The following is a 23,629-nucleotide window of genomic DNA, read 5'->3' as shown; positions in this document are numbered from 1 at the left end:
GGCTTATTAAGACGATAGCGTAGCCTAAGGGTCCTGCAGCGTGCGGGAGCTTATCGGCCTTAAGCCTAATCACATCCTCCGCAGATATGACTCTTGTTCTCCGCAGTCATCAACATCATCCGGTCATTGTTGGTGCTGTGATGTGCCTCCGTAGCCCAAACATGAAGAATGCCTCGTCCCAAGGTCCGACTCGAAGACCGTCAACGAGCCGTCAAGGCGTGTCTGCCGTGCAAGGCTTCCAAGAAGCGGTGTGATGCTCAACAGCCATGTTCCAACTGCATCAGGCGGAGGGCCACGTCGTTCTGCCATTATGTCGACTCCAGCTCTATCAGACACACTCGGAAGCTTTCCCAGCCAGAACCTGCAGACTCCAGTACTTGCCAGGATGAATCTGTCTCTATCCCTCCGGAGGATCTGCAGTTCGTCCCCGGAAAACCATCCGAGGGGACTTCTGGAGATGTTGCCATGCCTCTGAAAGAGGCACGCCCATCACGGGGCCGGATGCTCTTGAACTCGAAAGGAGAGAGAGGTAGGAGACAGGCCTTCTACACAAAGCCTCTCGGATCTGAACAGGGTATCTAGTCTATATTGGGGAGTTCGCCTCTCTAACATTCCTCCAATTTCTTCGGCACACCATCAAGCAGCAAATGGGGCCTTCATTGTTCACAGAAAACACTCGTCGCAATCTGATGCTGGAGGCTGTCAACGTCAAGGACGCTGTCACGCAGTTTGTAGAAGACGTCCACCAGAAGGCAGCCTTGATAGAGGTCTACTTTGCCGCTGTACGATCTCTATCCCCATCCGTCTGACTATCAGCTGACGCTGCCAGACGAATGGTATCATTGATCTGTTCTCTAGAGAGGAGGTGGAGGCCATGAAGCACGCTTCTAGCGAGACTGAACACAAGTACGCCAGAGCGGCCCTCGATCTCATGGTGTCTATTGGTGCGCAATGTCGAGCGTCAGATGCGCTCGATCACCGTTATGCCTCGACGCTGTTTTCCCGGGCACAGAAGGCCGTGCTGGGAGACGGACTGGAAGACCCCTCGATCGATATGGTCCGTTGTTTCCTCCTCATGACATTCTATATGTTGGGAGCCTGTCGAAGGAACGCCGCCTTCATGTACCTTGGGATCGCCAGCCAGGCATCGTCCGCTCTGGGCCTCCATGTGACTGAGCAATATCGCCATTTCAGTGTTGGAGACCAGAACGTGCGGTGAGTGACGGCCAGGTCTGACCCTGCAATACTTCAGCTTGCTGACCGTGCTAGACTTCGCGCACTGAGAAGCCTCCGAGTCCTGGACGTAATGTATTGCTCCATCTTGGGGAGACCATACTCAACAGTGGCAATCAGGGCCGACAAGACAGCAATCGCCAGGCTGCGCCTGCCTAGCGCCACAAATCGCGACGCTGCCCTGCAAGCCAGTTTCGAAGTATGTTCCATTATCGCCGAGATCACACCCATGCTAGATTCCGAGGGCTCGATAAGCCCGATCACGGCTGAAGGATTCCTGAAGCGTCTCCGTGACTGGAGCGCTACTCTGCCGGCCGACATGCGGCATTTCAGTCGGTCCGCAGATGAACTATTGACGGCTGAGGAGCGAGAGCGGACCATCGGAAACATTCACGTCTCATGCACCTACTATTTCGCCGTGATGCTTGTGACGCGGCCTTTCTTGATAACATACCTGATGGCTCATATGTCCGGCGGCGCCAGTCCTGTGACGACAGCAACAGAGGTCGCGGAACTGGCGCAGGCATGCATCGACACGGCGACATTGATGGCTAATCTGTGCAATGAAGCACTTCAGTCAGGCATATTCCTCAAGCAGATGTGCATCTTGAAGTAAGTGATTGGTCCGCATACTGTGCCGGCAACCGGAAGGACTGACTTCCTCAAGGGCATGGGTATTTGCAGCCGGCCTAGTATTAGGGTTTTCCATCTTTGCGCAGGGTGACTCCCGCTTTGACATGGACGACTCATTCAGTAACGCACGCGAAGTCCTCCGCAGCCTGTCCGCCGAGAGCCCTCAAGCGGAGCACTACTATGAAATCCTGGCAGCGTTCGCGGACGTAATTCAACAACGCCGCCAACACCTGTCCCGCGGAAGTCGCTCGTCCCGGAACAAATACGTCGACCAGATTTTGACCTTTGATATCACGCCGAGTGCTTCCAGGTCTCAGTCGACTCTATCTCATGGAACTCCCTCGTCGAAGGGCCAAGGACCCGGCATGCCAGAGGCATCTGCTACAGATGAAGGAGCCGGCGACTTTGAGTTCCAGATGCCCGAGCTCAGCCAGTGGCCACTCGAGAACAGAGGCGGATTTGACTTTGGCATGTTCGGATGGGACAACTTTGCGATGCAGATCTCGGAGAACTTCTCATTCGACAACGATCCTGCTTGGGGAGTTACCTGAACCCTGGTGGACATTACGAACAAAACACTTCACTTTCCTGCCTTGATGGCAACGCACACCCTGCTTCCGCGGGCGCGGTGGCAAGCACGCAGAGGCCATAGGTTGACACCCGCTGGAGATCCATACGTCTTCTTCCACACGTTCAGCACACAGCCTGGGCGGTTCACCTCGTCTTACGCTCGTCATAATACTCCGGGTAGCTGGCCTGGTAACCCAGCACCCACCTCCCCACGGACGCCATGACGGTCAAAAAGACCCAACTGACAATCACCCCCAGCCACTCATTCGGCAGTGGCAATGCCACGGGCGTGTCCGCCGCATGCAAAAACACGAACAACTGGAACGGACTCGGCTCCATCTTGGCCTTCCGACAATCATCCAAATAGCCGAAGAAGTTGCGAAAGAAACGCTGTTCCGCCTCGTAGTCCCCCGGATCGAGCTGCACGTCGACGACGAGCGATTGTGTCTTCGACGCGTTCTCGAATTTATGGTACATCCGGGGTGGGCCGCTGGCCGTCGCTTGTTCCCGGGGGCGGAGGAGAGTGCTGCGCAGGGTTCCGTGCCCACGCCCTTCCAGGATAGACCCTCGCCGGAGACGACGCGGAAATGCTCACTCTGGCGGAGATGAAAGTGGAAAGGCGGCTGCACTATGGAGGGCCCGTGGTCGGCTGTCGTCGGTGGGATGGTGTGCCTCATTGCGTATTCCGAGCCCGGAGCGTGGAATTCCACGCTTGAGTGCCCGTCCTCGAACACGACAGAGTTGTTGGATGCGTTGGTTGTGCGCGGTGGTGTCGCGCCGCGGAGGAAGGAGAACATTCTGGGCCTCGACGGGAGCCAAGATGGTAGGATTGAATCGATCGATCAGGCAATGGACCGTAAAAGGTTGTGGAGTAATGGGTGATGGATGATAGAGGATACTCTACGTCTAAATGGAGTGGGCCGTGTATTAACAGCCATTCTACCCTGTTCGCTTGCTATGCCCCTCAGACTCAGAATATCAATATATTTGAGCCGGGAAGAAACAACGTGGTCACCAATGGCGCGGTCAACTGCAGGTTGTCAACAGTGGGATGAGGAAAGAGCAAACGAACTGCCGGGGAAGGAAGGAAGGACTGCCACGTGACGGTTCATCTGCTGAATCTACCAATACCCACTTTCCCTCATCCTCCTCGACAACAGCACACTGGTGCACTGTCCCACGGCCAGGCGACGTTACCCCGGTGATAAATTCGCCCACGCTTGCTCTCATACTGATGGAGAAGCCGCCACGTCTGCTCTTCACGCCTTGACAGTGTGGAATCCGTCAAAGTTCGGCAGGGCTTTTCTGATGTCCTGGCCATAATCATACAGGCCGCCAGCATAGTTAGTCTGCTCGAAAACCTTGTCCGGTCGGGAACCCCCGTTGTAGCTTTTGAAATCAGCAATTTCCGGCAAAGAATCGCCCGCCGCGGGGGTTGGGTGGGTGGGGGTTGGGGGAGGCTGGGGAGCGGGGCGGGGCGGAAATGGGGAAAGGAGACAGGGCGGGTGGAGAGGGTCACAGCCACTTACGTGCTTTTCGTCGTTGGGAAGAGGGTTCTGTCACTGAGCTCATTGATCTTCCTCTTCCACTCTTTGCTGGCAGAATCGGTAGGGTTGATGTATTTGAGCCCTTGCCGCTCAATCTGCTTGATGGCATCAGTGATCCATCTGCCCTGAACCTCAACACTGGTTGGTCCATTGCTCAACAACGTTGGGCCTTGTGGGCCATAAAGGTGAAACATATTTGGATAGCCTGGCACCGTGGTTCCTAGGTATGTCACTGCGCCTGTCTTCCACTCCTCGTCGAGTGTCTTCCCATTGATGTTCCGGAGGCCCATTGCTGTCATGCCGCCGGTAACGATGTCGAAACCGGTGGCGATGCAGATAATGTCGAAGTCATAATGGGTGCCATCCTGGAGTTGAATGCCGGTCTCATCAAAGCCGGCGATGGGGTTGTTCTTGATATTGACGACGTCCACGTTATCGCGGTTGAACTGCTCGAGGTAGCGATATTCGAGGCAAGGGCGCTTCACTCCCCAGGGATGAGGAGGCTCGACTGGGGTGAGGATGTCGCGCTTGCGTTGGTCTTTCAACCGGGCGCTTTGCTTCTTCTGCCAGAAGTCATACACAGCCCGGTTTGCCTTGGGATCGATAAGGTAGTCCTTGTAGTTTCCAAGCCAATAACGGAAGCCTCCGTCGGTCCACAACTTCTCGAAAAACCTCTCACGCTCTTCGGGCGAGTCTTCGAACGTGGATTTCTCCGAGAATGAGTACAAAAACCCGCCGAAGCAACGTTCTCGAAGATCAAAGAGTTCCGGGTACCACTTCTTGCCGGCCCATTGCTCCTCGGCTGTCAAAGCACGGAGGCGCATAGGCACTGTAAGGTTTGGCGTGCGTTGAAAGACCTTGAGCTCACCTGCCATGGGACCCCAAGCTTGAGTGACCTGAACCCCAGACGCTCCGGTACCGATGATCGCACATTTCTTACCCCTGACGTCGATTTCCTCATCCGGCCAGAAAGATGAGTGATGGACAACACCCGTGAACTTGTCGATGCCCGGCCAATCGGGCACGTACCGCTTAGCAGCGAAACCCGCGGCGACAACGAGGTACTTGGCCTTTGCAGTTCGGCCATCGGCCGTCTTCACGTACCAGCGTCCTTCTTCCGTGTTGAACTGGGCTCCGGTAACCACGCTCTCAAAGGCAGTGTGGCTTTTGATGTCGAGGACTTTGTCACAGTGATCAAAGTAGTCACGGAGTTCTCTGTAAGTTGGGTAGTTGGATGGCCAATTGTACCTGGAGCAGGTCAGCCACCGACAAGCGTATTGGAACACAAAGTCACAGCGTACGTCTTCCACGTCTCTGGGATTGACAACTGGTACTCGGGAACTTCCGAGTCAACCATTGCTCCAGCTGTCCAGAGGTTAGATTGTGTCAATTACTGCTGACAGCGGGCCCTTACGATAACAATTCCATCGCCACGTACCACCGAGGTCATTGCCAGCCTCGTAGATGACAGTCTTCAGGCCTGCATTGCGAAGAGACCAAAAGCAGAACACGCCACCGAAGCCGCCACCCACGACGAGGGCGTCGACCTCCAAGTTGTCCGCGTATGGCCCGTCGGTCCTTCTGCGTCTTCCATACTCCCAAAGCTTGGTCTTCAGCTTGGGATTGGTCATTTCACCTGGGTCGCCCATGGTTACGGTGTTGTATGTCAACTTGAGGCGCTTTTGGTTTGGTCTTGACTCGGCCGAGATGATGATGGAGAGTGGTCGAGTACGGAATGACATCTCGTCGTCCGAGTCTCTCTAAATAGACGGAGCACCGTGTTATCGACGATTCCTTGAATCGACCTTCCCTTGGGTCTGTTTGGTGCCCGCAAATAGACCCCGGCCTGATCCCTCCGCCTTTGGAAGCGCACCGTTGCGGCTCCGCATAGCAGCTACACCACGGCTGACCTCAAAGGTCTCGAAGCGCAGCCAGCTCGACTCACCTTGGTGAACACGCTCTGCTATTGTGCAGGCGGAACTTTCGTTGGTGAACAGAGCATACGGAGCTTTGCTGATGCGGCAGAATGTTTGGAATGACCCTGGCGTGCGTCCGATGCTCGTTACCTTGCACCAATCCGCACCTACAATATGCGCACCCATATGGCCGACATTCCCGGGTCGAGGCAGACACAATCCATCAAACACCAGCGGAACCGCATTGCCCATAACCGAGTTGCGCAGGAGGGAGGTGTCTGAGGAGAACGAGAACGATGGAAAGAGGGGAGGGCGGCCGTTGAGTTCATATTCCCCTGGGAACCGCATGAACCCTTCACCATTCTCAAGACCTATTGAACTCATGACAGTACTGTGCACATATTGATCCGAGTTGGCTTCCTGATACCTCATCCGTGTAGTCCCCTCTTCTTCAGAATGGCGCTCTCCAGCGAGTCGGTCAACAACATCAAGTCCGCACTGAATGCCGCGTGCGATGACACGAACAAAGGTCTGCCAGGAGTGGTAGCTGTGGCAATTGGAAAAGATGGCAAAGAACTCTTTGCCCACGCCGCTGGCAAACGCGGGTTTGGCTCGAAGGAGCCCATGACACTTGAAAGCATTTTCTGGATCGCATCTTGCACGAAGATGATCACCGGAATGGCATGTATGCAATTGGTAGAGCAAGGAACTCTATCGCTGGACGACGCAGATCAAGTCGCAAGCCTGTGCCCAGAGATCAAGAACTTGAGCGTGCTGCAGGCGGATGGGCAACTGGTACCGGCAAAGAAGGGCATCACTCTGCGAATGCTGTTGGCTCACACAGGTGCGATCTCAAGCTCCATGAAGCGCCGTCTGGGTTGACAGAACGTAGCTGGTTTCGGTTATACGTTCTTTAACGAAGGTCTGCGCGACCACAGCAAGCCTGTCGGCTATGATGAGTTTTCCGGTCATATCAAGGATCTGATCCAACCACTCGTCCACCAGCCGGGAGAAGGTTGGGAATATGGAGTATGGCTTCCTCCCATCCCATCGATTCCTGCTGACCGAGAAACTAGGTCAACATAGATTGGGCCGGTATATGCGTTGAACGTGCTACCAGCATGTCGCTGAACGATTACTTTCAGCGCCACATATTCCAACCCTTGGGACTTAAGAATATTTCCATGTTCCCTAACGCTCAGATGAAGGCCAAGCTGGCGTATATGAATGCTCGCACCCCGGACGGTCAGCTGCACCCAAGAGACCACCTTCTACACCGCCCCTTGGTCGTAGAGAGTGAGCAGGACATCGCAACATGCGTGAACAGTGGAGGTGCTGGTGCCTTTGCGCTGCCTCGAGAATATTGCCGTTAAGTTGCTCTGCTGAAGACCGCAAGGAATATACCTGACAGATCGCAGAAATCCTGGCTACCTTGCTCAATGATGGCACATCACCAATCACTGGGGCACAAATTCTGAAGAAGGAAACCGTGGATCAGATGTTCCAAAATCAGATTCCAGGGTTTCCCAACTTCGGGAGACAGGGTATTCCGCCAGCAAAAGCTGACTTGACCAATGCCATACCAGATCTATACCCTGGCAAAGAACAGGGCTGGGGTTTGACGTTTGTAAGTAGTCCTGCTCTTGCTATCTTACCGCGATTGCTTGTCAGAGGAAGCCTGGCGATAACGTTCACCAGATGCTTTCGGATGGCCCAACAGGGAGGTCGTCAGGCACAGGCCACTGGTAAGACCCTCTCTCCGCTGCGATTGTACCATTTCCAAGCTCTTACTGCTCGTCTCCCGCGTTCATCGGCACAGACTAACGAGCTTCTTCAGGGCGGGCTTGCCAAATCTCTACTGGTGGTGTGATCGAGCTAAAGGCGTGGCGGGGATGATATGCTCTCAGGTTCTTCCCTTTGCGGATCCTCAGGTGCTGGGTCTCTGGGTGAATCTCGAGTCTGGTGTGTACAGCGGCCTAAGCTAGACTAGTGCAGGTGAGGTGAGGGAGAAGAGGGGAGGCGAAGGGTCGGCCGATTAATGATTCGCGGTGGCAGAAGAAACAAATAGTGTGACCTATAAGACTCAGTAATCATCCGTGTCATCTCGATGGATAGCGTGCCATACTAGGAAAGGCAATGATGACCTCGCGTCTTGTGTTTCCCAGCTGTGCCTGACTTCTGCGTGCGCGGCGGTTGGTCAAAAGCTGGTGAAAGACTTCTCCGAAGCCCGCACCGCCAACTTTCCGAGTGCACAGCGTGCTGCATATCTCGGTACTAGACCCTGACTGAACGCCAAGCAGATGTACAGTCCTCGCACCCGTCGTGCCCTTAAGAGGCGACGCGAAGAGATCTCCTCTAATTACCCCGCAAATGGCGAGGACCGGGGAAGCGTGGCAGGGGTCAACCACAGACTTCCCACGCCTGTCAAACAACGCTGAACATCCATTAAGCCAAAGCATGACGTCTCAGCACGAAGCACCATACCTTCTCGTCGACTCAATACGCCCTCCGCAGATCATGTCTCAGACTCAGACCGTTACGTACCGTCGTCGCCAGAACAAAAGCTGCGATCAGTGTCGATTCGGCAAGCGGCGCTGCGATGTTCAGGTGAGCATCCAACACTTGCGAGGAATTGATCCTCTCGCCTTTGGCCAGAGCAAAGACACGGAGACTTCGACCGTCTTTTCGCATCCTTCTCCTTGCTCAAATTGCAAGAAATGGAAGAAAACGTGCACGATCGACTGGATTCGCTCGCGAAAGTCGAAAGGCACGTCTCGCGCCACGAGAGAGGCCGTTGTGCATGGAGCGTACAATGACTGGGACTCACATCAACCGCCGCCGGAAGGTGTTGACTCGATACTCGGTGATCCTCTAAGCAAATCCGTCTCCAGCGACTCTTGTCAGGATGATTTCAGTCTTGCTTCGATGGCAAACGCCTCCTTCAACAACTTCTACATGGCGCAGCAAGAGGATCCAGCTATGTCTACAGACCCGCAATCTTACCAAAATACCTATGAGCACACCCCTCTTCAGCGCATGGAGCCGAATCTAAGCAGTATCGATGCGATTAACCTTGTGCTCGATCAAGGTTTTCCAATGGGTAGCCAATCTGCGTCAAGTTACAGCTCCGATAACTTTGGCTTCTGGGGCACGCCGATATCGAATACTCAGTCAATTGCGGGTTCTCAAGGATACGAGCCAGCTCCAGAAGAACCACGCTACTCCCCTTCCCTTCAGGACTACATCTCACTCGGCAAGACTCCTTCGCCATTCGCCTCACATTCACTCGCAGAAGATCATAATCGGCTTTACATCAAGAAAGGCCTTTTGAAGATTTATCACGACTCCCTGGAAGGCGCATTGAGCTGTTGGCTTACCGAGAGAAACTGTCCTTACGCTTCGAGTCCATTTGTTGATGAAAAGGATGTGTGGAGTTCTAAATGGTCCAACAGGATAGTGACGCGAGTGCGCGCACTCGACGAAGCCTACTCAAAAACCGGTCTTATAACCAAGGACGAGCAGAAACAAGCTTCAAATGCGCTGAGCCTCGTTGTTATGGCTTTTGCGGTGCAGTGGGCTCAGACTTCCTTCGGTAACCAATATGGAAATCATAAGAACCTCAGTACCCAACTGCCTGAGCATGGTATCTTTGGACGGAATATGCAAAAAGCACTCTGGCACAAAGCCAACATGGCGCTCGCTCAGGCCACGGGCAATCCATCCTTCAAGATCATCTTCGCTGGCATCATCCTGTCGTTGACACAACGACCTATGGACTCTGCGGAGGTTCTCCCCGTCCCGATCACGAAGGGGCAGGGCAACCTGGCTTCATTGCGCAAGGTCCTCAACGATGACAATGGTCCCGCCCTTTTAGATGCTGCAGTCCGCAAACTACATGACCATCGAAGACGGCTGAAAGATGCGGAATGCGCTCTCGCAAGAGACTGTTCCAGGGCACAGCCGTCGCTCCACCTTGGCGAGCAAGATAAACAAACATTCGGACTCATCTTCTGGCTAGCAGTCATGTTTGACACTTTATCTTCAACCATGAACCGTCGGTCTTTCGCTCTAAACGATGGCGACACCAAGATGGATGATGTCGGGTCAACACCTGCTTCGAGGCATTCGACGTCCCTCAACGGCTTCGCCTATGACCTCGATGGTTATTCTGATTTTCAAACAATGAACAGCTCCTACCTCTCACGGGAATCTGAGGTATGGGGGAACTACTTTCTTCGCCAACATTCCCGCATTGGAGACGTTCGCAAGCAAACCACCCGTTGGCCTTGCTCCTACCTTGACGCAGCCTCATGCCTCGCTGATGCAGCACCCGTCAAGGTGCTCGTCTTTCGCCGACTAGGTCATCTCCAGGACCTCTACTATCAGCAGGCGCCTGCTGAGGAGATTGAGAAGGCCATTGCAGCTACATTGGAGGTCTACAACCATTGGAAGATTACATATGGTCTATTTATTGGCGACTGTGTGCGCCACCACGAAAGCCTACCGTCTCGAATTCAGTCTTGGTATATTCTCCTGGCCAGCCACTGGCACTTGGCTATTCTTTTGCTGGCCGATTTGGTTGAGAAAATGGACGAGTTGCACATGACCCTGCATGCCAACCGGACCACTAGGCAGACGACGGATTTCGCGCAAGCCTTGCGTCTACACTCTGTTTACGCTGTGTCCGACCTGGGCCGGTGTTCTCGTTTAAGCAACGAGGAGCACTCCTTTTCGCAATCGCCCGATTTTCACCATGCGGTCAACAAGGCGGCCCTGCTCACGGAGCCTTGGACAGTGGTGCTGGTGCGCTCGTTTGCCCACGCAGGCGAAGTCCTTGTTGACCTGGTCCTTTCAAAGCGCGCCACCGGTTTCTTCATGGATGCAGTCAACCTCGCAGAAGCGAGGAGCCGGCTCGATGATTGTATTGAAGCCTTGTGGCTGATAGGCCGGAAGAGCGATATGGCACTTTCTGCAGCGAAGATCTTGCAAGAGGCTGTCGACCAGGGCTAACATGAAATTTACAAGCAGCAGCTATGTGCGCAAAGAAGTGAAGCATCTCGGGGCTTTCTTGTTGCACCTTCACTTCGAGCCACGACGTTATCGATTTATTCTTGCTCAACGCCTGAGTGACGCTTCATATGGGGCTCGGCCTGGACTCATGCATGCAAGACTAGTCCCGGTTCGTGGGTACGCTCGGATTTGGCAACGCAGGACCAAGGATCTGTTTTCCTGGTTCAGCGGCCGAGTCCTGCAAGGGTCTGACCGACCTGCTGCTGCCTCCTCCCCAGTCTATCAGCTTGGGACGAATCCGCGGGCCGGGTACGTCCGTGAAGCGGACAATCTGCGGTTGGCGAGGCTTACAGTATCCGCACGACCTCCGCCTCGCCATCATGCGGATCCGCATACAGGAAATGCAGGAAATGTAGATCCTGGGGGTTTCTCCACGCGGGGAACTAAGCGAAGCTGTTGTCCGGGGAATTGGAAGGCCAGACTTCCCGTGTTGCCACGACTGAGTGCGGTTTTGTTTCTGCTCTGCGTAGCATAGAACCGTTGATTTCACCGTTTGGTGACTGTTCCTTCATCGCATCCGCATCCTCCAGCAGGCCAAGAGGGAAGAAGCGGCCCGGGGTAAGGGACGCTTGAAAGGCATTGCTTGTTTGCCCGCGACAACCCGACACCAGTCATCTGCCTCTTTACAGCCATTTCATTCTTTGAGCCGGCCGTTGCTGCTGAAGGGGATCTTGTGACCGTGACGATGAATGAAACCTCTTCATGTGGCAGTGGCAGATACCTACCGGAGAACATTCGCTACGCAGTCACCTAGCTACCTAAGACAGCGAGTCCTTTGCGTGGGGGCCCACCCAGTGTTTCCACCTACAAACGCGCCGCGGCCCATCTCCCTGGCAAGACAGGCATGGTCAACGACATCTCATTCATCCTGAGTATGCTCGGACCACGGTAAGGATTGGATCGAGCGGACGATTTCATCAGAGACCGGGGCCACAGCCTTCATGACCACGAGCGATTTTAACACCGGATATGGGATTAGGAACGGTAGTGTCAGAAATGAGTGAAGAAACCAAGGTTGACTGAATCATGGATTTCTGGAGCGCTTCGTGATGTTGCATGATTTGAAGCACCAGCGAGGCTTTACGATATCAATGCAACAGGCTCTGACACCTTTCCTTCTGGTGATGGCTCGAGAAGCTAGTCCTGGATTCGAAGCGGCATCTTGACACTGTGTCCTGCTCAGACCATGGGTTCTTCAGGCAGCCCTCGCCTGTGTGCAATCTCCGATGCCAATTTAGACTCGTAGGCAACAACGTTTCGACGGACACATGCACCGAAGTGACAATAAGGCCATTGGAGAAGACGCCGGTAGCACTCTCGAGGTCCACAATGAGGCAGTCAGGCACAAATCTCTGAACTGTGTAGGCATGGAAAATAGAAGGGCCGGTGCAAGTGACAGGTTACTCAGCATCCTCTTCGGGGAAATCGTTCCCAGATTGGAGACGAGGCCGCTTGATCTTATCGCATTCAGGCAGTGCGGGGCATCACCACGCGAGGGGCAGGAGGGACTAGGCCCTGGCGATCAATGGGAAGCTTCCTCCCCTGCGTCAAGGTGGGCCGTTCACGCCGTTAGACAGTTCACGGGAAAGTGAAGTTACGGTGAGCTGTTCTTTACAACCAGGTGAACTCTGTCCCTTCGACTCGTGCGTTCAAGATACGTGTTCACACTGTTGAAAGACATATTAAAGAGCCAAATCCTTAGGCGTTGACCTTACCTCCTCATCCTCTGAACCAACTTCTCACAGCCGCAGACATGTCTGGCATAATCTACCCTGAGCTCAAAGATCGACCTATCAAAGAGACCATCTGTCTCTTTGATGTCGATGGCACACTCACCCCGGCCCGGCTGGGCGTCTCCCAAGAGGTGTTGCAGACCTTGTCGCAGTTGAGACAGAAGTGCGCAATCGGTTTCGTAAGTACGCGGCAACTGAAGAGAAGAGGCAGCGCGTTGAACTGACCTTTACCTCTGCGTCCAGGTTGGAGGGTCAGACCTCAAGAAGCAGGAAGAACAACTGGGCCAACCTTCTCTGCCAGCCACCGCCCTCTTCGACTTCTGCTTTTCCGAAAATGGCCTCACATATTACCGCGAAGGCAAAGAGATGGCTTCTCATTCGTTCATTCAATGGTTGGGTGAAGAGAAATACCAGAAGCTGGCCAAATTCGTTCTGAGATACCTGTCTGAGCTCGAAGGTCTGCCTCGGATGCGCGGCACATTCATCGAGTTCCGAAACGGCATGGTCAACATCAGCCCCGTGGGTCGTAACGCGAGCAAGGCCGAGCGAGACGAGTTTCAGGCTTGGGACAACAAGACCAAATGCAGAGAGCAGATGATTGCCGCAATCAAGAAGGAATTCCCTGACATTGGACTCACGTATGTGCTATCAGGATGCTTCCGGGGGGGTTGATTAACTGACGTGGACTTAGGTACTCGATCGGCGGTCAAATCTCCTTCGACGTGTTCCCTCACGGCTGGGACAAGACATACTGCTTGCAGCACGTTGAAGCCGAAGCAGATTCCAGCAAGCCAGGTCGCTCGGGCATCCACTACAAGAACATCCACTTCTTTGGCGACAAGGCCTTCCCCGGAGGAAACGACTGGGAGATCTATGATGATCCTCGTACAATCGGTCACGCTGTCAAGGGCCCCGAGGACACCATCGCGCAAGTCAAGAAGCTCTTTGATCTTTGAGTTGCAGATCATAATGATGGTTGAGCGGAATGATTTGAGTTTTCGATTCGACACTTTTCTGCAAGCGTGGTGAGCCATTGCATGCGCATTTACAGGTTAGAAGGATCTTGCGGCTAGACAGTTGCCCATAGCATACAGCGGAAAGAAGGATAGACGAAAAGCCGTGGGATCATGTCTAGTATTTCGAGCCGGAGTTGATCACAACGGAAAGAAAGCGGGTCCAAGATTCTTTGCTTGGGATATCCTTTGCCGTTGATACTCAGTCGTTGATGCGCCCCCAGTCCCGACTCTGCCGGTGTGCGCTTGTTCTCAGCACAAACATTGCAGTGTGATCTATCGCCTTCTCCGGCTCGAAGGCTTTCCCAGACACCCACCGAAGCAGACATTGATGTGTCATTTTCGTGCTGCTCAACCTCGTACCTCAATGTGTATTACTGGTGTTACGGTGTACTCCATCCGCGTCTCGCGTTGACCTGAGCGAGCGGAGAGCCAACTTTCCAGCTGCGCCACAGTTCCAACGCACGCCTGCAAGAGGCTCCACGAACTGATGTACGTAAAGCCATGCATGCGAGTGCAACCGCCAGCTGAGCGCTGAGGCGTTCGGACGAGATATATCCCTCTCCTATACATTCAGCATCTGGTCAGCTTGCATTATGTCAGCGGTACTCGTACTCCGTATCGACCATCAATTTGTTGGGTTGTAGGTGTATCCATCCACGAGCACATCTCACGCATTTTGGCATTGTGGAGAGCCAGAGTAAATCGCTTCCCGTAGCATACGCGATCCACCCAGACAACCTGGAAGCCCGTGAGCCGAATCGACTCACATATCAAGCCTCGCGACCTACTGTGTACTTAGTTTTTACTACGAATTTACTGCTGTTACAACTACCCGCCTCACGCCACAGGCCGTGTGGAACGAGCTGGAAGATCAGGTATCCTCGGATCGTACTGTACTCCATACTCGTACCGAAGATGGGAAGCAGTGGCTGTGCACCCACCTCCAACTCGATACGAGGGACGCACGAATCGGAGTGCCTTGTAGGTGCGAATCCCACGAGGGGTGAAGCACGAAGCAGGCGTGGCAAGCTGATGACCGCATGCGAGTTCCCTTTCGGAGCCCCATGCAGCTTTCTAGTCTCGGCCCATGCAGAGCCGGGCGGATCGGATGAGACGGCCGCTGCGGAGAGGGGACCTCGGATGGGCGTTGAGAGCTGCATGCATACTGTGTACTGTGGTAGACACGGCAGTGAATGGGATTGACTTGGTATAGTAGGTACCTGCACAGGCACCCTCGCCTCGGATGGCGCAGGCATCATCTGTGGCGCTGTGGCACAGTGATTACGCGGTCCAGGACGAGGTGCATCGGTAGGTACGGAGTAGTACATCAGCTCATCAGTACCTAGGTACTTAAATCGGGGCATACTTAACTTTGAGGTCCAATACGGCTTGAGTGTACGAGTGGGTATATATCAGACATCATTGCCCAAGGCACACTCACAGTCCGAGTTTTACACTCATACATTCCTCACACTCACACGTCTCTGGCACTCACACTCGTTTGATACACCTTCGACCGCACTCCCTCTGACTCTTGGCCCCCATCCCCTCTTTTACTGAACCTCGCTGGCCTCTCACAGCCAGCCCACTTTACTTACCGGTCCCTCGCCCTCGCCTTTCCTAACCAGCAGCGGCAGCATCAGCAGCAGTTGCAGCAGCAGCAGCACCACCACCACCACCTCTCAACACCGGCTCCCCAGACCACTAAGTTAGCTACCCCCATACGTATCCCGAAGTTCCACGCCGACGGTCTATCCACACACCCACACAACCACATACCCCCTCCATGCGAACGCTCACGCTCCGACGAAGCATCTCCGGCGGTCTGCGGAAAGGATGCTCCCTAGCATCCCTTCCCGAACAACTCTACTGCGGGGTCGCGCACGCGGTGGTCCTCTTCTGGACGTACGGGCATTTGGCCAGGAGGGCGCCGACTTAGGATTCCACAGCCGGTGGAGGTGGATGGTGAACCGTGAACCGTGAACCGTGAGTTGACAGCTGATGTTCGATGGTGAACCGTGGGCAGTGAGCAGCAAACATGGAACAGCCCATGATGCACAGGCCCATGCTGTATCGTGAACATGGCGATGAAGAAGGGCTTGTTTCGAAACGTTTGAGTCAGGCAAACTGTTACAGTAGACCACGACCCGCCGCACCACACGGCGCCACGCCACACCACACCACACCACACCACACCAGAAGGGCAGAGATCAAAATCGAAAGTGGAATCGGAAATGACAGGCTCGAGGTCAGGTGAATCGTTGGACCACGACATACCACGCCACACCGCGCCATACCACAAGGACAGAGATCCGAATCGAAATCGAAATCGACATCATATTCAAAAGTGCGAGCAAAAGCAAAGCAATGCAAAGCAAAGCAAAACGAAGCAGAATCGTGATCAAACTCGACCATCATTTCAAACTATTGTAGCCGACTAGCTAGCTGTAACAGTGGCCCGCCGGACAATGCTCTTCGAAGATGCTTCTCAAGGGATGCTCTTCGATTATGTCCCGGGCCAGATCCGTCTCAACACAACGACGACAGACCGGGGCGACCGCGTGGCCCACGGACCACGAGCTTTACGCACTGCACTTCCGCCAGTCGTTATGATCCTTGCAACCCGATCAACTGGCGCGTGACGGTGTGACAGGTAAACATGCAGCATGCACGCACGTCAAAAGAGCGCACGGCTCACGCGTCTCCCGACGCTCATGTTGCGAGGCTCAGGGTCCTCATCAGCCGGGATATCCTGGAAGTCTCTGCGGCCGGTATCCAGATCCATCTCGTGGACTTTGACCAAGAAGCCTCTGTCGCGGGTCCAGAGCTTCCAGAACACAAACAGTGTGATGGCAATGGGAGCGGCGATGTAGCCCTCGAAAAAGGACTCGGCGCCACCCGTGGGGGTTCCGCCAATGGGGAACAGGTCGACGTAGAACGTCGCGGCGAGGGAACAGACAACGAGGAACAGACCCAGGTAGCTGCCGTAGACGCCGACCTGCGAGCGAAAGGGCAGGTCGTCGAGCGACCGGCCGGCGGCCTTCCACCCTGCGCGGAACCGGATGTGGCTGAGACAGATGGAACCCCAGACGAAGAAGGATGACAGGCCCGTGAGGGCAAGCAGCCAGTTGAACACGGTCGAGCCCGTCTCGGCTTCATTGATAAAGGCCAGCAGCCCAAAGGCCATCTGAATGATGACGGGCCACACGGGACGGCCCTTCTTGTCGATCCATGACAGGAACTTGGGGCCCATGCCGCCCTGGGCAAGGGCTTGCATGGTGCGCGTGGAGCCGTAGGTGCACGAGTTGGCCACGGACATGACGGAGATGGTGATGACGGCGTTGAAGACCGACGGGAGGCCCTTGACTCCCGCGTACTCGATGGCCAGCACAAAGGGCGAGGCCTTGGTGTTGGCGCCGCTCGAGTTGAGCAGGTCGGGCGAGCTGTTGGGCACGATGAGGCCCATGATCAGGAGCGAGACGACGTAGAAGCCAGTGATGCGCCAGAAGACCTGCTTAGTCGCCTTGGGCAGCGACTTGCGCGGGTTGGCGGCCTCGGCGGCCGCGAGACCGACGAGCTCGGTCCCGCCAAAAGCGAATGCGGCGTTGACAAAGACGGAGCAGAAGCCCTTGAAGCCTGAAGAGATAGAATCAGTATGCGCCGCCTAGTAACAACCTGTGGAAATCTGCTGCCTCACCATTGCGGAAGGCCCTATTTCCGTGTTCGGTGTCAGCCCAGTATCTGAAGCCGATGTATCCACGGTCGTCCCCGGGCACGCCACCACAGTCGACGACGATGCCGAAGATGATAAAGCCCAGAACAGCGATGATCTTGATGATTCCGAGGACGAATTCGACTGTAGGAGATTTCCGTCAGCTTCGAATCTCCGGTCTGCCCCAGTATTCCACCTACCCTCTCCGTAGCCTTTGACGCCGAAGAACTGGACGATGATCAAGGTGGTGAGGAAGACGGCAATCCAAATCCCAATGTTATAGTGATGCCAGTAGTCGATTGTGAGACCTTATTAGAGCTCCATCAGTCCCCTGTATCCACACCTTGGGCCGTCCCGATACTTACCAGCAGCCGTGATCTCGAAGGGCAGTGTGATGAGCCAGCCGATGGCCTGTGTATCTTGCCGTTAGAATAGATCCCACCGGACTCGTAATCCACGTACATATTGCCAACCCATGGCAAAGCCCTGCAATGCTCCTGGTCAGATGATAGTCGCACGCGGGGGGATAGATGTGGTACAAACCCAAGCAGGATCGATAAACCGCACACCATAGACGTAGAAAGCTCCATTGACCGGGTATAGCACTGCCAGTTCCCCAAGCGCCTGAACGGTACACAGCAGCATGACGCCGATGATGATGAAACCGAGGAGGAGCGACGCCGGGCCGCCGGACTGGAGGGAGGATCCTGAGCCGACGAAGAGACCCGCGCCGATCGAGCCACCTGTGGCGCATAGTGTAAGTAGGACAGCTTCGCAGGATGAGACACGCCATACCGATCGCAATCATCTGCATGTGGCGCCCTTGCAGCCCGCGGCTGAGCTTCTGCGGCTCGTGAGTTCCCTCCTCAACATCGGGCGCCAAGTCGGTGGGCGTAGCCTCCTTGGAGTCGTCGGCGATCTTCTCGCCATACGCGGTGTTGACCATGACGGGCGATTTGAGGTGAAGAATCAACACACTCGTACAGAGAGCGTGTGGCTGACAGATGGAGAGAGAGCGCAGTCGAGCAAAATGTTGCGTCCTCCCCCCAGCCTTTATCAATGCACATGGACGCACATGGACGCCATGCCGGAGTGTTTCCAGAAGGTCAAGCCCGATCGACCTGCCCAAGAAGCGGCAAGCATTGCGCCTCGCTTCTTGGAGCAAGCTTGCTTATCTTGGTGTTCTTCCTTGCACGAACCACCGCCGCTCACTGGCTCTCGCATTGCCACGCGATACCATGGTATCACGGAGGTTAGACAGGAGCGGCCAAGGCTGGCGAAGTGCCTGGGGAGGCGTGGCTCGAGTCCAATCTAGGCTGCCGAGCCAGTAGATGGGTGTCTTGCCCGATGATGACTGATGTCTTTCCCGTACTGTGTAGGGAGCACAGGATAACGGGGCAGTCGCAAGGCATGCTACCTCGTAGGACATCGCCTGACCCGACAGGGGTTGTTCTGCGATTCGAGATAAGGGAATGAGCTCTGCGAGATGCCGAGCCAATCGCGGTCCACAATAGCATCGGGTCCTTCCAGCTGGCTGCCAGTGTCATGTCGGTCGCTCGCGAAGCTCAAGCAGTGGCTCTGCTTGCCATGACCTTGCACGGATCGAGGCCGGCGCAGCCATAGCGTCCTTCCCTGCGAGTCCTTCGTGTCACGTCGCAAACCGGTGCGGCAACGTGACAGGAAGGTGAAAATCAGCCAAGCCCTCTGACCTGCGTCCACAGCCGATCCGATAAGCAGGCCGCCATGATCTTCTCGGCCCTCTTCGGCAGCAGTAGATCAGCCTACTGTGTATGTGAGCGAGACGCGATCCCGAAGGTGAAAGGCGAGGTGGCAACGCGAATCACAAGCAGCTTCGGTCAGTCGTGAAGAGGATAAGCAGGAAGTTCCATAGAGAGAGAACACGACTTTGGTAACGCGCAGACGCAGCCGGAGCAGGCCCCCCCAGCCATCAGAGCTCGTGAACTCGTGACTGTCTTGCTCGACAACTGCGGATGGTGGAAGGAAACTGCCGTCCGAAGAAAGCGAAGACCTGGATCTCGCCAGATACCCGAGTAAGGAGCGACGTATCATGGCAGTCCAAGAAGTCATTACTTGCGTACAGAATCCGACGAATGACCCTTGTACTTGGCAGGGCGCATGGTCGCGGTAGGGGTCACAGCAACAACAATGTCGACATCGGACGAACACGACCGCACACCAGCACTTGTTATCGAGTCGTGAATGATCTCTATTGGTATCATGGCGTTTGAGCTCACTTGTCGTCGCCTACTTGTTCACGTAGTCGTCAAGTACCTTCTATATCCACGGGTCTCTACCCGGTCATCAATGGCTTTCGTCGCTCTGCAGCATTCCATTCTCTCAGTCTCTTTCCGTCAAAGACATCGTCTCAGCATTTTGAGGCCCTGTTTCCTTCCAGAAAGCCTCATCGTCCAAGCCCAAAAACAAAAAGTGACGGATCCGCCAGCGCCATCGCTGTGTAGGAGAACAAAATAAAGAGGAGAATATCGGAAGATTCCGCAGCGCCAAGCTAGCGCTCATACTGCGGCAGATCCGGCCCCGTATGATCATGGTTCAAGGTGTCTACGCTGTACTCGTGGTGCTCATCAATCGTGGGCGCAGTTGGGGCCGTAGACGTTGCAGCCGCGCAGCGACGCGCCTCTGCTTCGTCCTCCAATGGCGGCGCGCTAGTCTGCGCAAAAAGCCGGCGCCGCTCTAACTCTTGCTTGTCATCGCTATGTCCAGCATTGCCAATAGGAGGTGGTGGGGGCGGAGGGGACGTCGAGTACGGTCGTACGGTGTCTCCGGACCTGGTGGAAGATGTGACGGAAGCAGCAGGGTTCAAAGTCGACGGCGTCCTGCTTCCGTCGTTTTGATGCCCAATTCCATCCGGTCCCGACTCCGACGATAGATCTGGGGCTGTGGGAGCGAACGGAACACCGCTGTTGGAGCCTTCCCCTTCCTGCGGGGGTTGACTGGGTTCCAGTAGCTGTTCGAGCCTGCGAAGTCGAGTTTTCTCGTCCTCCTCTTGAGGTTGCGGAGGCGGGATCATTTCAGGGGTCGGGGTGGGATATTCTGGGTAGTGATTCAGCTCATACTCGTAGTCGTACCCGTAGCCCTCGTGGTAGGGGTATCCCGCTTCGTCATAGTGCTGTCCTTCGTAAGCGCCATCGTGATAATGCCAGTCGTGCCAACCCTGCTCTGGGCCCAGTGTCGTATTCTCCGGAACTTGGTATTCGGCTTGCTTGGTCTGCCTTCGCTTCCTGCCACTATCTTGCGTGCCGACCACGAGTGACATTTCAAACGTGATCACACTCTTGGTTCGACGCAACGCAGATGTGTCTAGAATGGAATGGGACCAATCCGAGGTCATCTGATTGCCAGCGTCAGAACTCGGCGAAAACGTGGGCTCATTGGAAGTAAGTCTCGGCCACAGTCGTGTCTCTCCCAATTTACCGAACAAGTCCACCACGACCTCCACGTGATATGTGAAAGATATCATGCTTCCCGGCACATTTGAGATGCTTGGAAATGAAGCGTCGGGGATTTTCAGAGATGTTGTGATGTCTGCGGTCATGGTGTTAGGGTTGACGATCAGCATAGTGGAAGATTGGGCCAGATCCTTTCGAAAGGCGCTGTTGGGAGAGGCCGCGGAGAAGTACAGGCCGCCCAGGCCCGTTCGCGATTTTGGATAGACGTCTTCGTACTCCATTTTCTTCCCCTTTCCCGACCTGTTCGGAAGCGGCAGTGGAGGATGCATATCGATTCTCGCCAACCGGTACAGGGTGGCGATGACCATACCGCGTGCATCAGCCTTCGTGTGCGTCACCGAGACTCGAATCGGTACCATGTCACCCGGCAACGCCCCATGTCTGGGTAGTTCGGTCGTCGCAGTGATGGTGTTGGCAGATGATGATGTCGTATTACTTCGATCGTCGCTGTTCTGCGGGCTTGACTTGCGCAGAGGCGATTCGTTGTCGACAATATGAAAGCTGGGGGAGCTTGGCGTTGTCCCGCTCGTATGCATTGTTTCCTCGCTCGCTGCAGGGCTCAACGGAGGACGAGCCACGGAACTTGTGCTCCGACTTGCGGTGCTATTCTGAGTATTATTCCGCGTTAAGCGTCCAGCACCTGCGCTCGACGTTGTCTGGGTGGTTACGGACGAGCCAGGCTTGACGACCTTGACTTTGCCACGCTTTGATAGAGGTTCCAACGTGATGACGCGGGATTTGGGGGTGGACATCGGCTCGATATCAATCAGATCTTGGAATTTTATCCGCGTGCTGCGGCTAGTTACTGGACTGATTGTCGTTGGCCGGGTGAGAGTGGCGGTAATCATGTAAGATATTGTGCCTCGCTCGAACTGCCCCATGATTAGCACCACCCAGCGAAGGTGAGAGGATCAACCCACATCAATCGTGCTCGGGAGACCCTTGGTGGGGAAAGATATCTCAAACGCGAACTTGTAGACATGTTTCTTGAGAAAGCCATTGCCACAGAGGACCTGCTCCTGCTGGAAGAGTGACGCAAGCCCGTTGCCATGATATTGTACCCCTCTCGACCCCTGCCCGTTGAGCAGCCCTTCAGCTGCCGGCACACCTTCGCCCGGCGGTATCTGATGTTTGTAAACCTTGGCGTACCCGTGTAAAGCGACGACCAGATGAGTGATATCGAACCCTTTCAAGACCGTGAGAATGACATGCCCTTTGACCGTCTGACCAGGCGAGTACGTTCTGAAAGGGTCCTCGGGCTCAATGGTGATATCAAACATATTCCGTGCATGTTTCGCGAGCGGGTTGGTCAAAAAGGACAATATTGACCGGGGCCGTGGCACGGGCGGATTCGGGTTCGTGAGTAGGGACTCGAGAGGCATCGCCGTCAGGACCTGAGCCATGCAGTGCTATAAAGGAGGTGTCAAGCAGTGCATCGTCGTCTTCGCATGCAGGTATGGCTGTGTATGTTTTGAGCGAGGAGGATTACGGTGACGAGAAGTTGTCGAAGTGGTAGAACGGCCCAGTCTGCGCATTTACCGGAGAGAGCTGAGGCTGGGAGGCGCGAGCGTCAGCTTCGTCATCAATTAGACCCGGTTGTGCGCCAAACTCGCAGGCTGCGTACTGGTATAACGCTTGTGTAGTAGCTGAGATGTAAATGAGACGTGTATGCAATTATAGACGACATGCAGACCAGTGGTGAAGTCGAACGTTGAACGCGGTCGAGGAGTGCAGGCGGGCTTCGGAGGCTATGAGGCGGCGCCGACACGGGCTTACGGCGGCTGCGACTGATGGCAAGGAGACGATGCGTCGTGTGCCCAAGGACTAAGGCGTCGCGCGGTGAAGTGCAGGCTGCGGTCGACAACGGCTGCAATGCTGGATTGCTAAACAGAAATCTGGCCAAGCTTCGGTGGACAGCCGTAATGAACCCACGGCGATGGTAAGCTGGGGCATCTGAATGATGCTTGTCTACAAATTCAAGCTTCGGTGCTTGGCAGGTCGAGAACTCGGTGGGCCGATGGTGAGAACACTCGCAGGAAGAAGTGCAAAACAAGAAGTGGGAGCAAGCAGCGTCGAGGGCCCTAGCCGAGGGGCACTGCGCACGCGGGCACCAGACTCGGGGAGCAAGGGATTGAGCTTAGGCTTGTTTAGAGGCGCAGCTCGGGCGGCTGGGCGGCTTCCAGTTGGTGGCCACGGGGGCTCCACGGTGTCTGCCCCTCCCGCCCGCATGATGATTGGTGTACCATTAGGTGCCATTTCGCAAATGCCACCGAAGTAATCGCTACGAGCAAGTGACCCAACAGGAAGGTCGCCGGCTGAGAATGCTGCCGCCTACAGCAGTGTCTAAGTTACGGTAATTACATTGACAGAGTTGTTGAAGAGAAACACCGACGACGCTATGTTGTTTCTTGTCCTGCTGACCGAACGTCGAAACGAGAGATCAATGGCTCACAAGGAACAAAAGAGGACGCCTAAGCACGCGTGGTATTGCGTGTCATTTGGGTCGGATGATTGCCCCATTTCAAGGCCTGCCGCCACTTCTCCCACTCGGGCGACTTCGGGGTGGCGCTGGCAGTGACAGACCGTTGGAGCATTTGCGCTTCGTCAAGCTTTTCATCCGGGCAGGTGCAGGCGGGAGGACGCACCATCGGCCACTGAGCGACGAGAACTTTTGCGGAGTACAGCAATCGAACTCCGAGTGTCCAGTGAGA

At 55.1% G+C, this 23,629-nt stretch overlaps 8 protein-coding genes across 8 annotated transcripts; 4 read left to right on the top strand and 4 right to left on the bottom strand.

Moving 5' to 3' along the window:
* Positions 1–168: 168 nt before the first annotated feature.
* A1O7_01858 (uncharacterized protein) lies at positions 169–2,417 on the top strand (the record flags this gene model as incomplete). Its single annotated transcript, XM_007755894.1, has 5 exons — positions 169–529; positions 583–782; positions 830–1,215; positions 1,270–1,845; positions 1,901–2,417. The coding sequence occupies 5 exons, from the start codon at positions 169–171 to the stop codon at positions 2,415–2,417; spliced, it is 2,040 nt and encodes a 679-aa protein (XP_007754084.1).
* Positions 2,418–2,580: 163 nt separating this feature from the next.
* On the bottom strand, positions 2,581–2,913 carry A1O7_01857 (uncharacterized protein; the record flags this gene model as incomplete). Its single annotated transcript, XM_007755893.1, has 1 exon — positions 2,581–2,913. One exon carries the CDS (start codon positions 2,911–2,913, stop codon positions 2,581–2,583), a length of 333 nt encoding a protein of 110 aa, XP_007754083.1.
* Positions 2,914–3,961: 1,048 nt separating this feature from the next.
* Positions 3,962–5,632, bottom strand: A1O7_01856 (uncharacterized protein; the record flags this gene model as incomplete). Its single annotated transcript, XM_007755892.1, has 3 exons — positions 3,962–5,231; positions 5,285–5,348; positions 5,398–5,632. The coding sequence occupies 3 exons, from the start codon at positions 5,630–5,632 to the stop codon at positions 3,962–3,964; spliced, it is 1,569 nt and encodes a 522-aa protein (XP_007754082.1).
* Positions 5,633–6,355: 723 nt separating this feature from the next.
* A1O7_01855 (beta-lactamase) lies at positions 6,356–7,884 on the top strand (the record flags this gene model as incomplete). Its single annotated transcript, XM_007755891.1, has 6 exons — positions 6,356–6,743; positions 6,792–6,928; positions 6,976–7,267; positions 7,318–7,526; positions 7,598–7,644; positions 7,737–7,884. 6 exons carry the CDS (start codon positions 6,356–6,358, stop codon positions 7,882–7,884), a joined length of 1,221 nt encoding a protein of 406 aa, XP_007754081.1.
* Positions 7,885–8,356: 472 nt separating this feature from the next.
* A1O7_01854 (uncharacterized protein) lies at positions 8,357–10,909 on the top strand (the record flags this gene model as incomplete). The annotated part of the gene is made up of 1 exon (XM_007755890.1): positions 8,357–10,909. One exon carries the CDS (start codon positions 8,357–8,359, stop codon positions 10,907–10,909), a length of 2,553 nt encoding a protein of 850 aa, XP_007754080.1.
* A 1,813-nt stretch (positions 10,910–12,722) lies between these two features.
* On the top strand, positions 12,723–13,658 carry A1O7_01853 (phosphomannomutase; the record flags this gene model as incomplete). The annotated part of the gene is made up of 3 exons (XM_007755889.1): positions 12,723–12,881; positions 12,946–13,340; positions 13,394–13,658. The coding sequence occupies 3 exons, from the start codon at positions 12,723–12,725 to the stop codon at positions 13,656–13,658; spliced, it is 819 nt and encodes a 272-aa protein (XP_007754079.1).
* Positions 13,659–16,395: 2,737 nt separating this feature from the next.
* A1O7_01852 (uncharacterized protein) lies at positions 16,396–18,376 on the bottom strand (the record flags this gene model as incomplete). The annotated part of the gene is made up of 7 exons (XM_007755888.1): positions 16,396–17,354; positions 17,416–17,574; positions 17,631–17,738; positions 17,796–17,841; positions 17,893–17,916; positions 17,974–18,173; positions 18,226–18,376. 7 exons carry the CDS (start codon positions 18,374–18,376, stop codon positions 16,396–16,398), a joined length of 1,647 nt encoding a protein of 548 aa, XP_007754078.1.
* Positions 18,377–19,957: 1,581 nt separating this feature from the next.
* A1O7_01851 (uncharacterized protein) lies at positions 19,958–22,300 on the bottom strand (the record flags this gene model as incomplete). The annotated part of the gene is made up of 2 exons (XM_007755887.1): positions 19,958–21,790; positions 21,839–22,300. 2 exons carry the CDS (start codon positions 22,298–22,300, stop codon positions 19,958–19,960), a joined length of 2,295 nt encoding a protein of 764 aa, XP_007754077.1.
* Positions 22,301–23,629: the final 1,329 nt, after the last annotated feature.

This window comes from Cladophialophora yegresii (assembly GCF_000585515.1).
Source record: "Cladophialophora yegresii CBS 114405 chromosome Unknown aczIN-supercont1.1, whole genome shotgun sequence".
NCBI classification, from domain to species: domain Eukaryota; kingdom Fungi; phylum Ascomycota; class Eurotiomycetes; order Chaetothyriales; family Herpotrichiellaceae; genus Cladophialophora; species Cladophialophora yegresii.
This window is presented reverse-complemented; position numbering and strand designations above follow the sequence as displayed.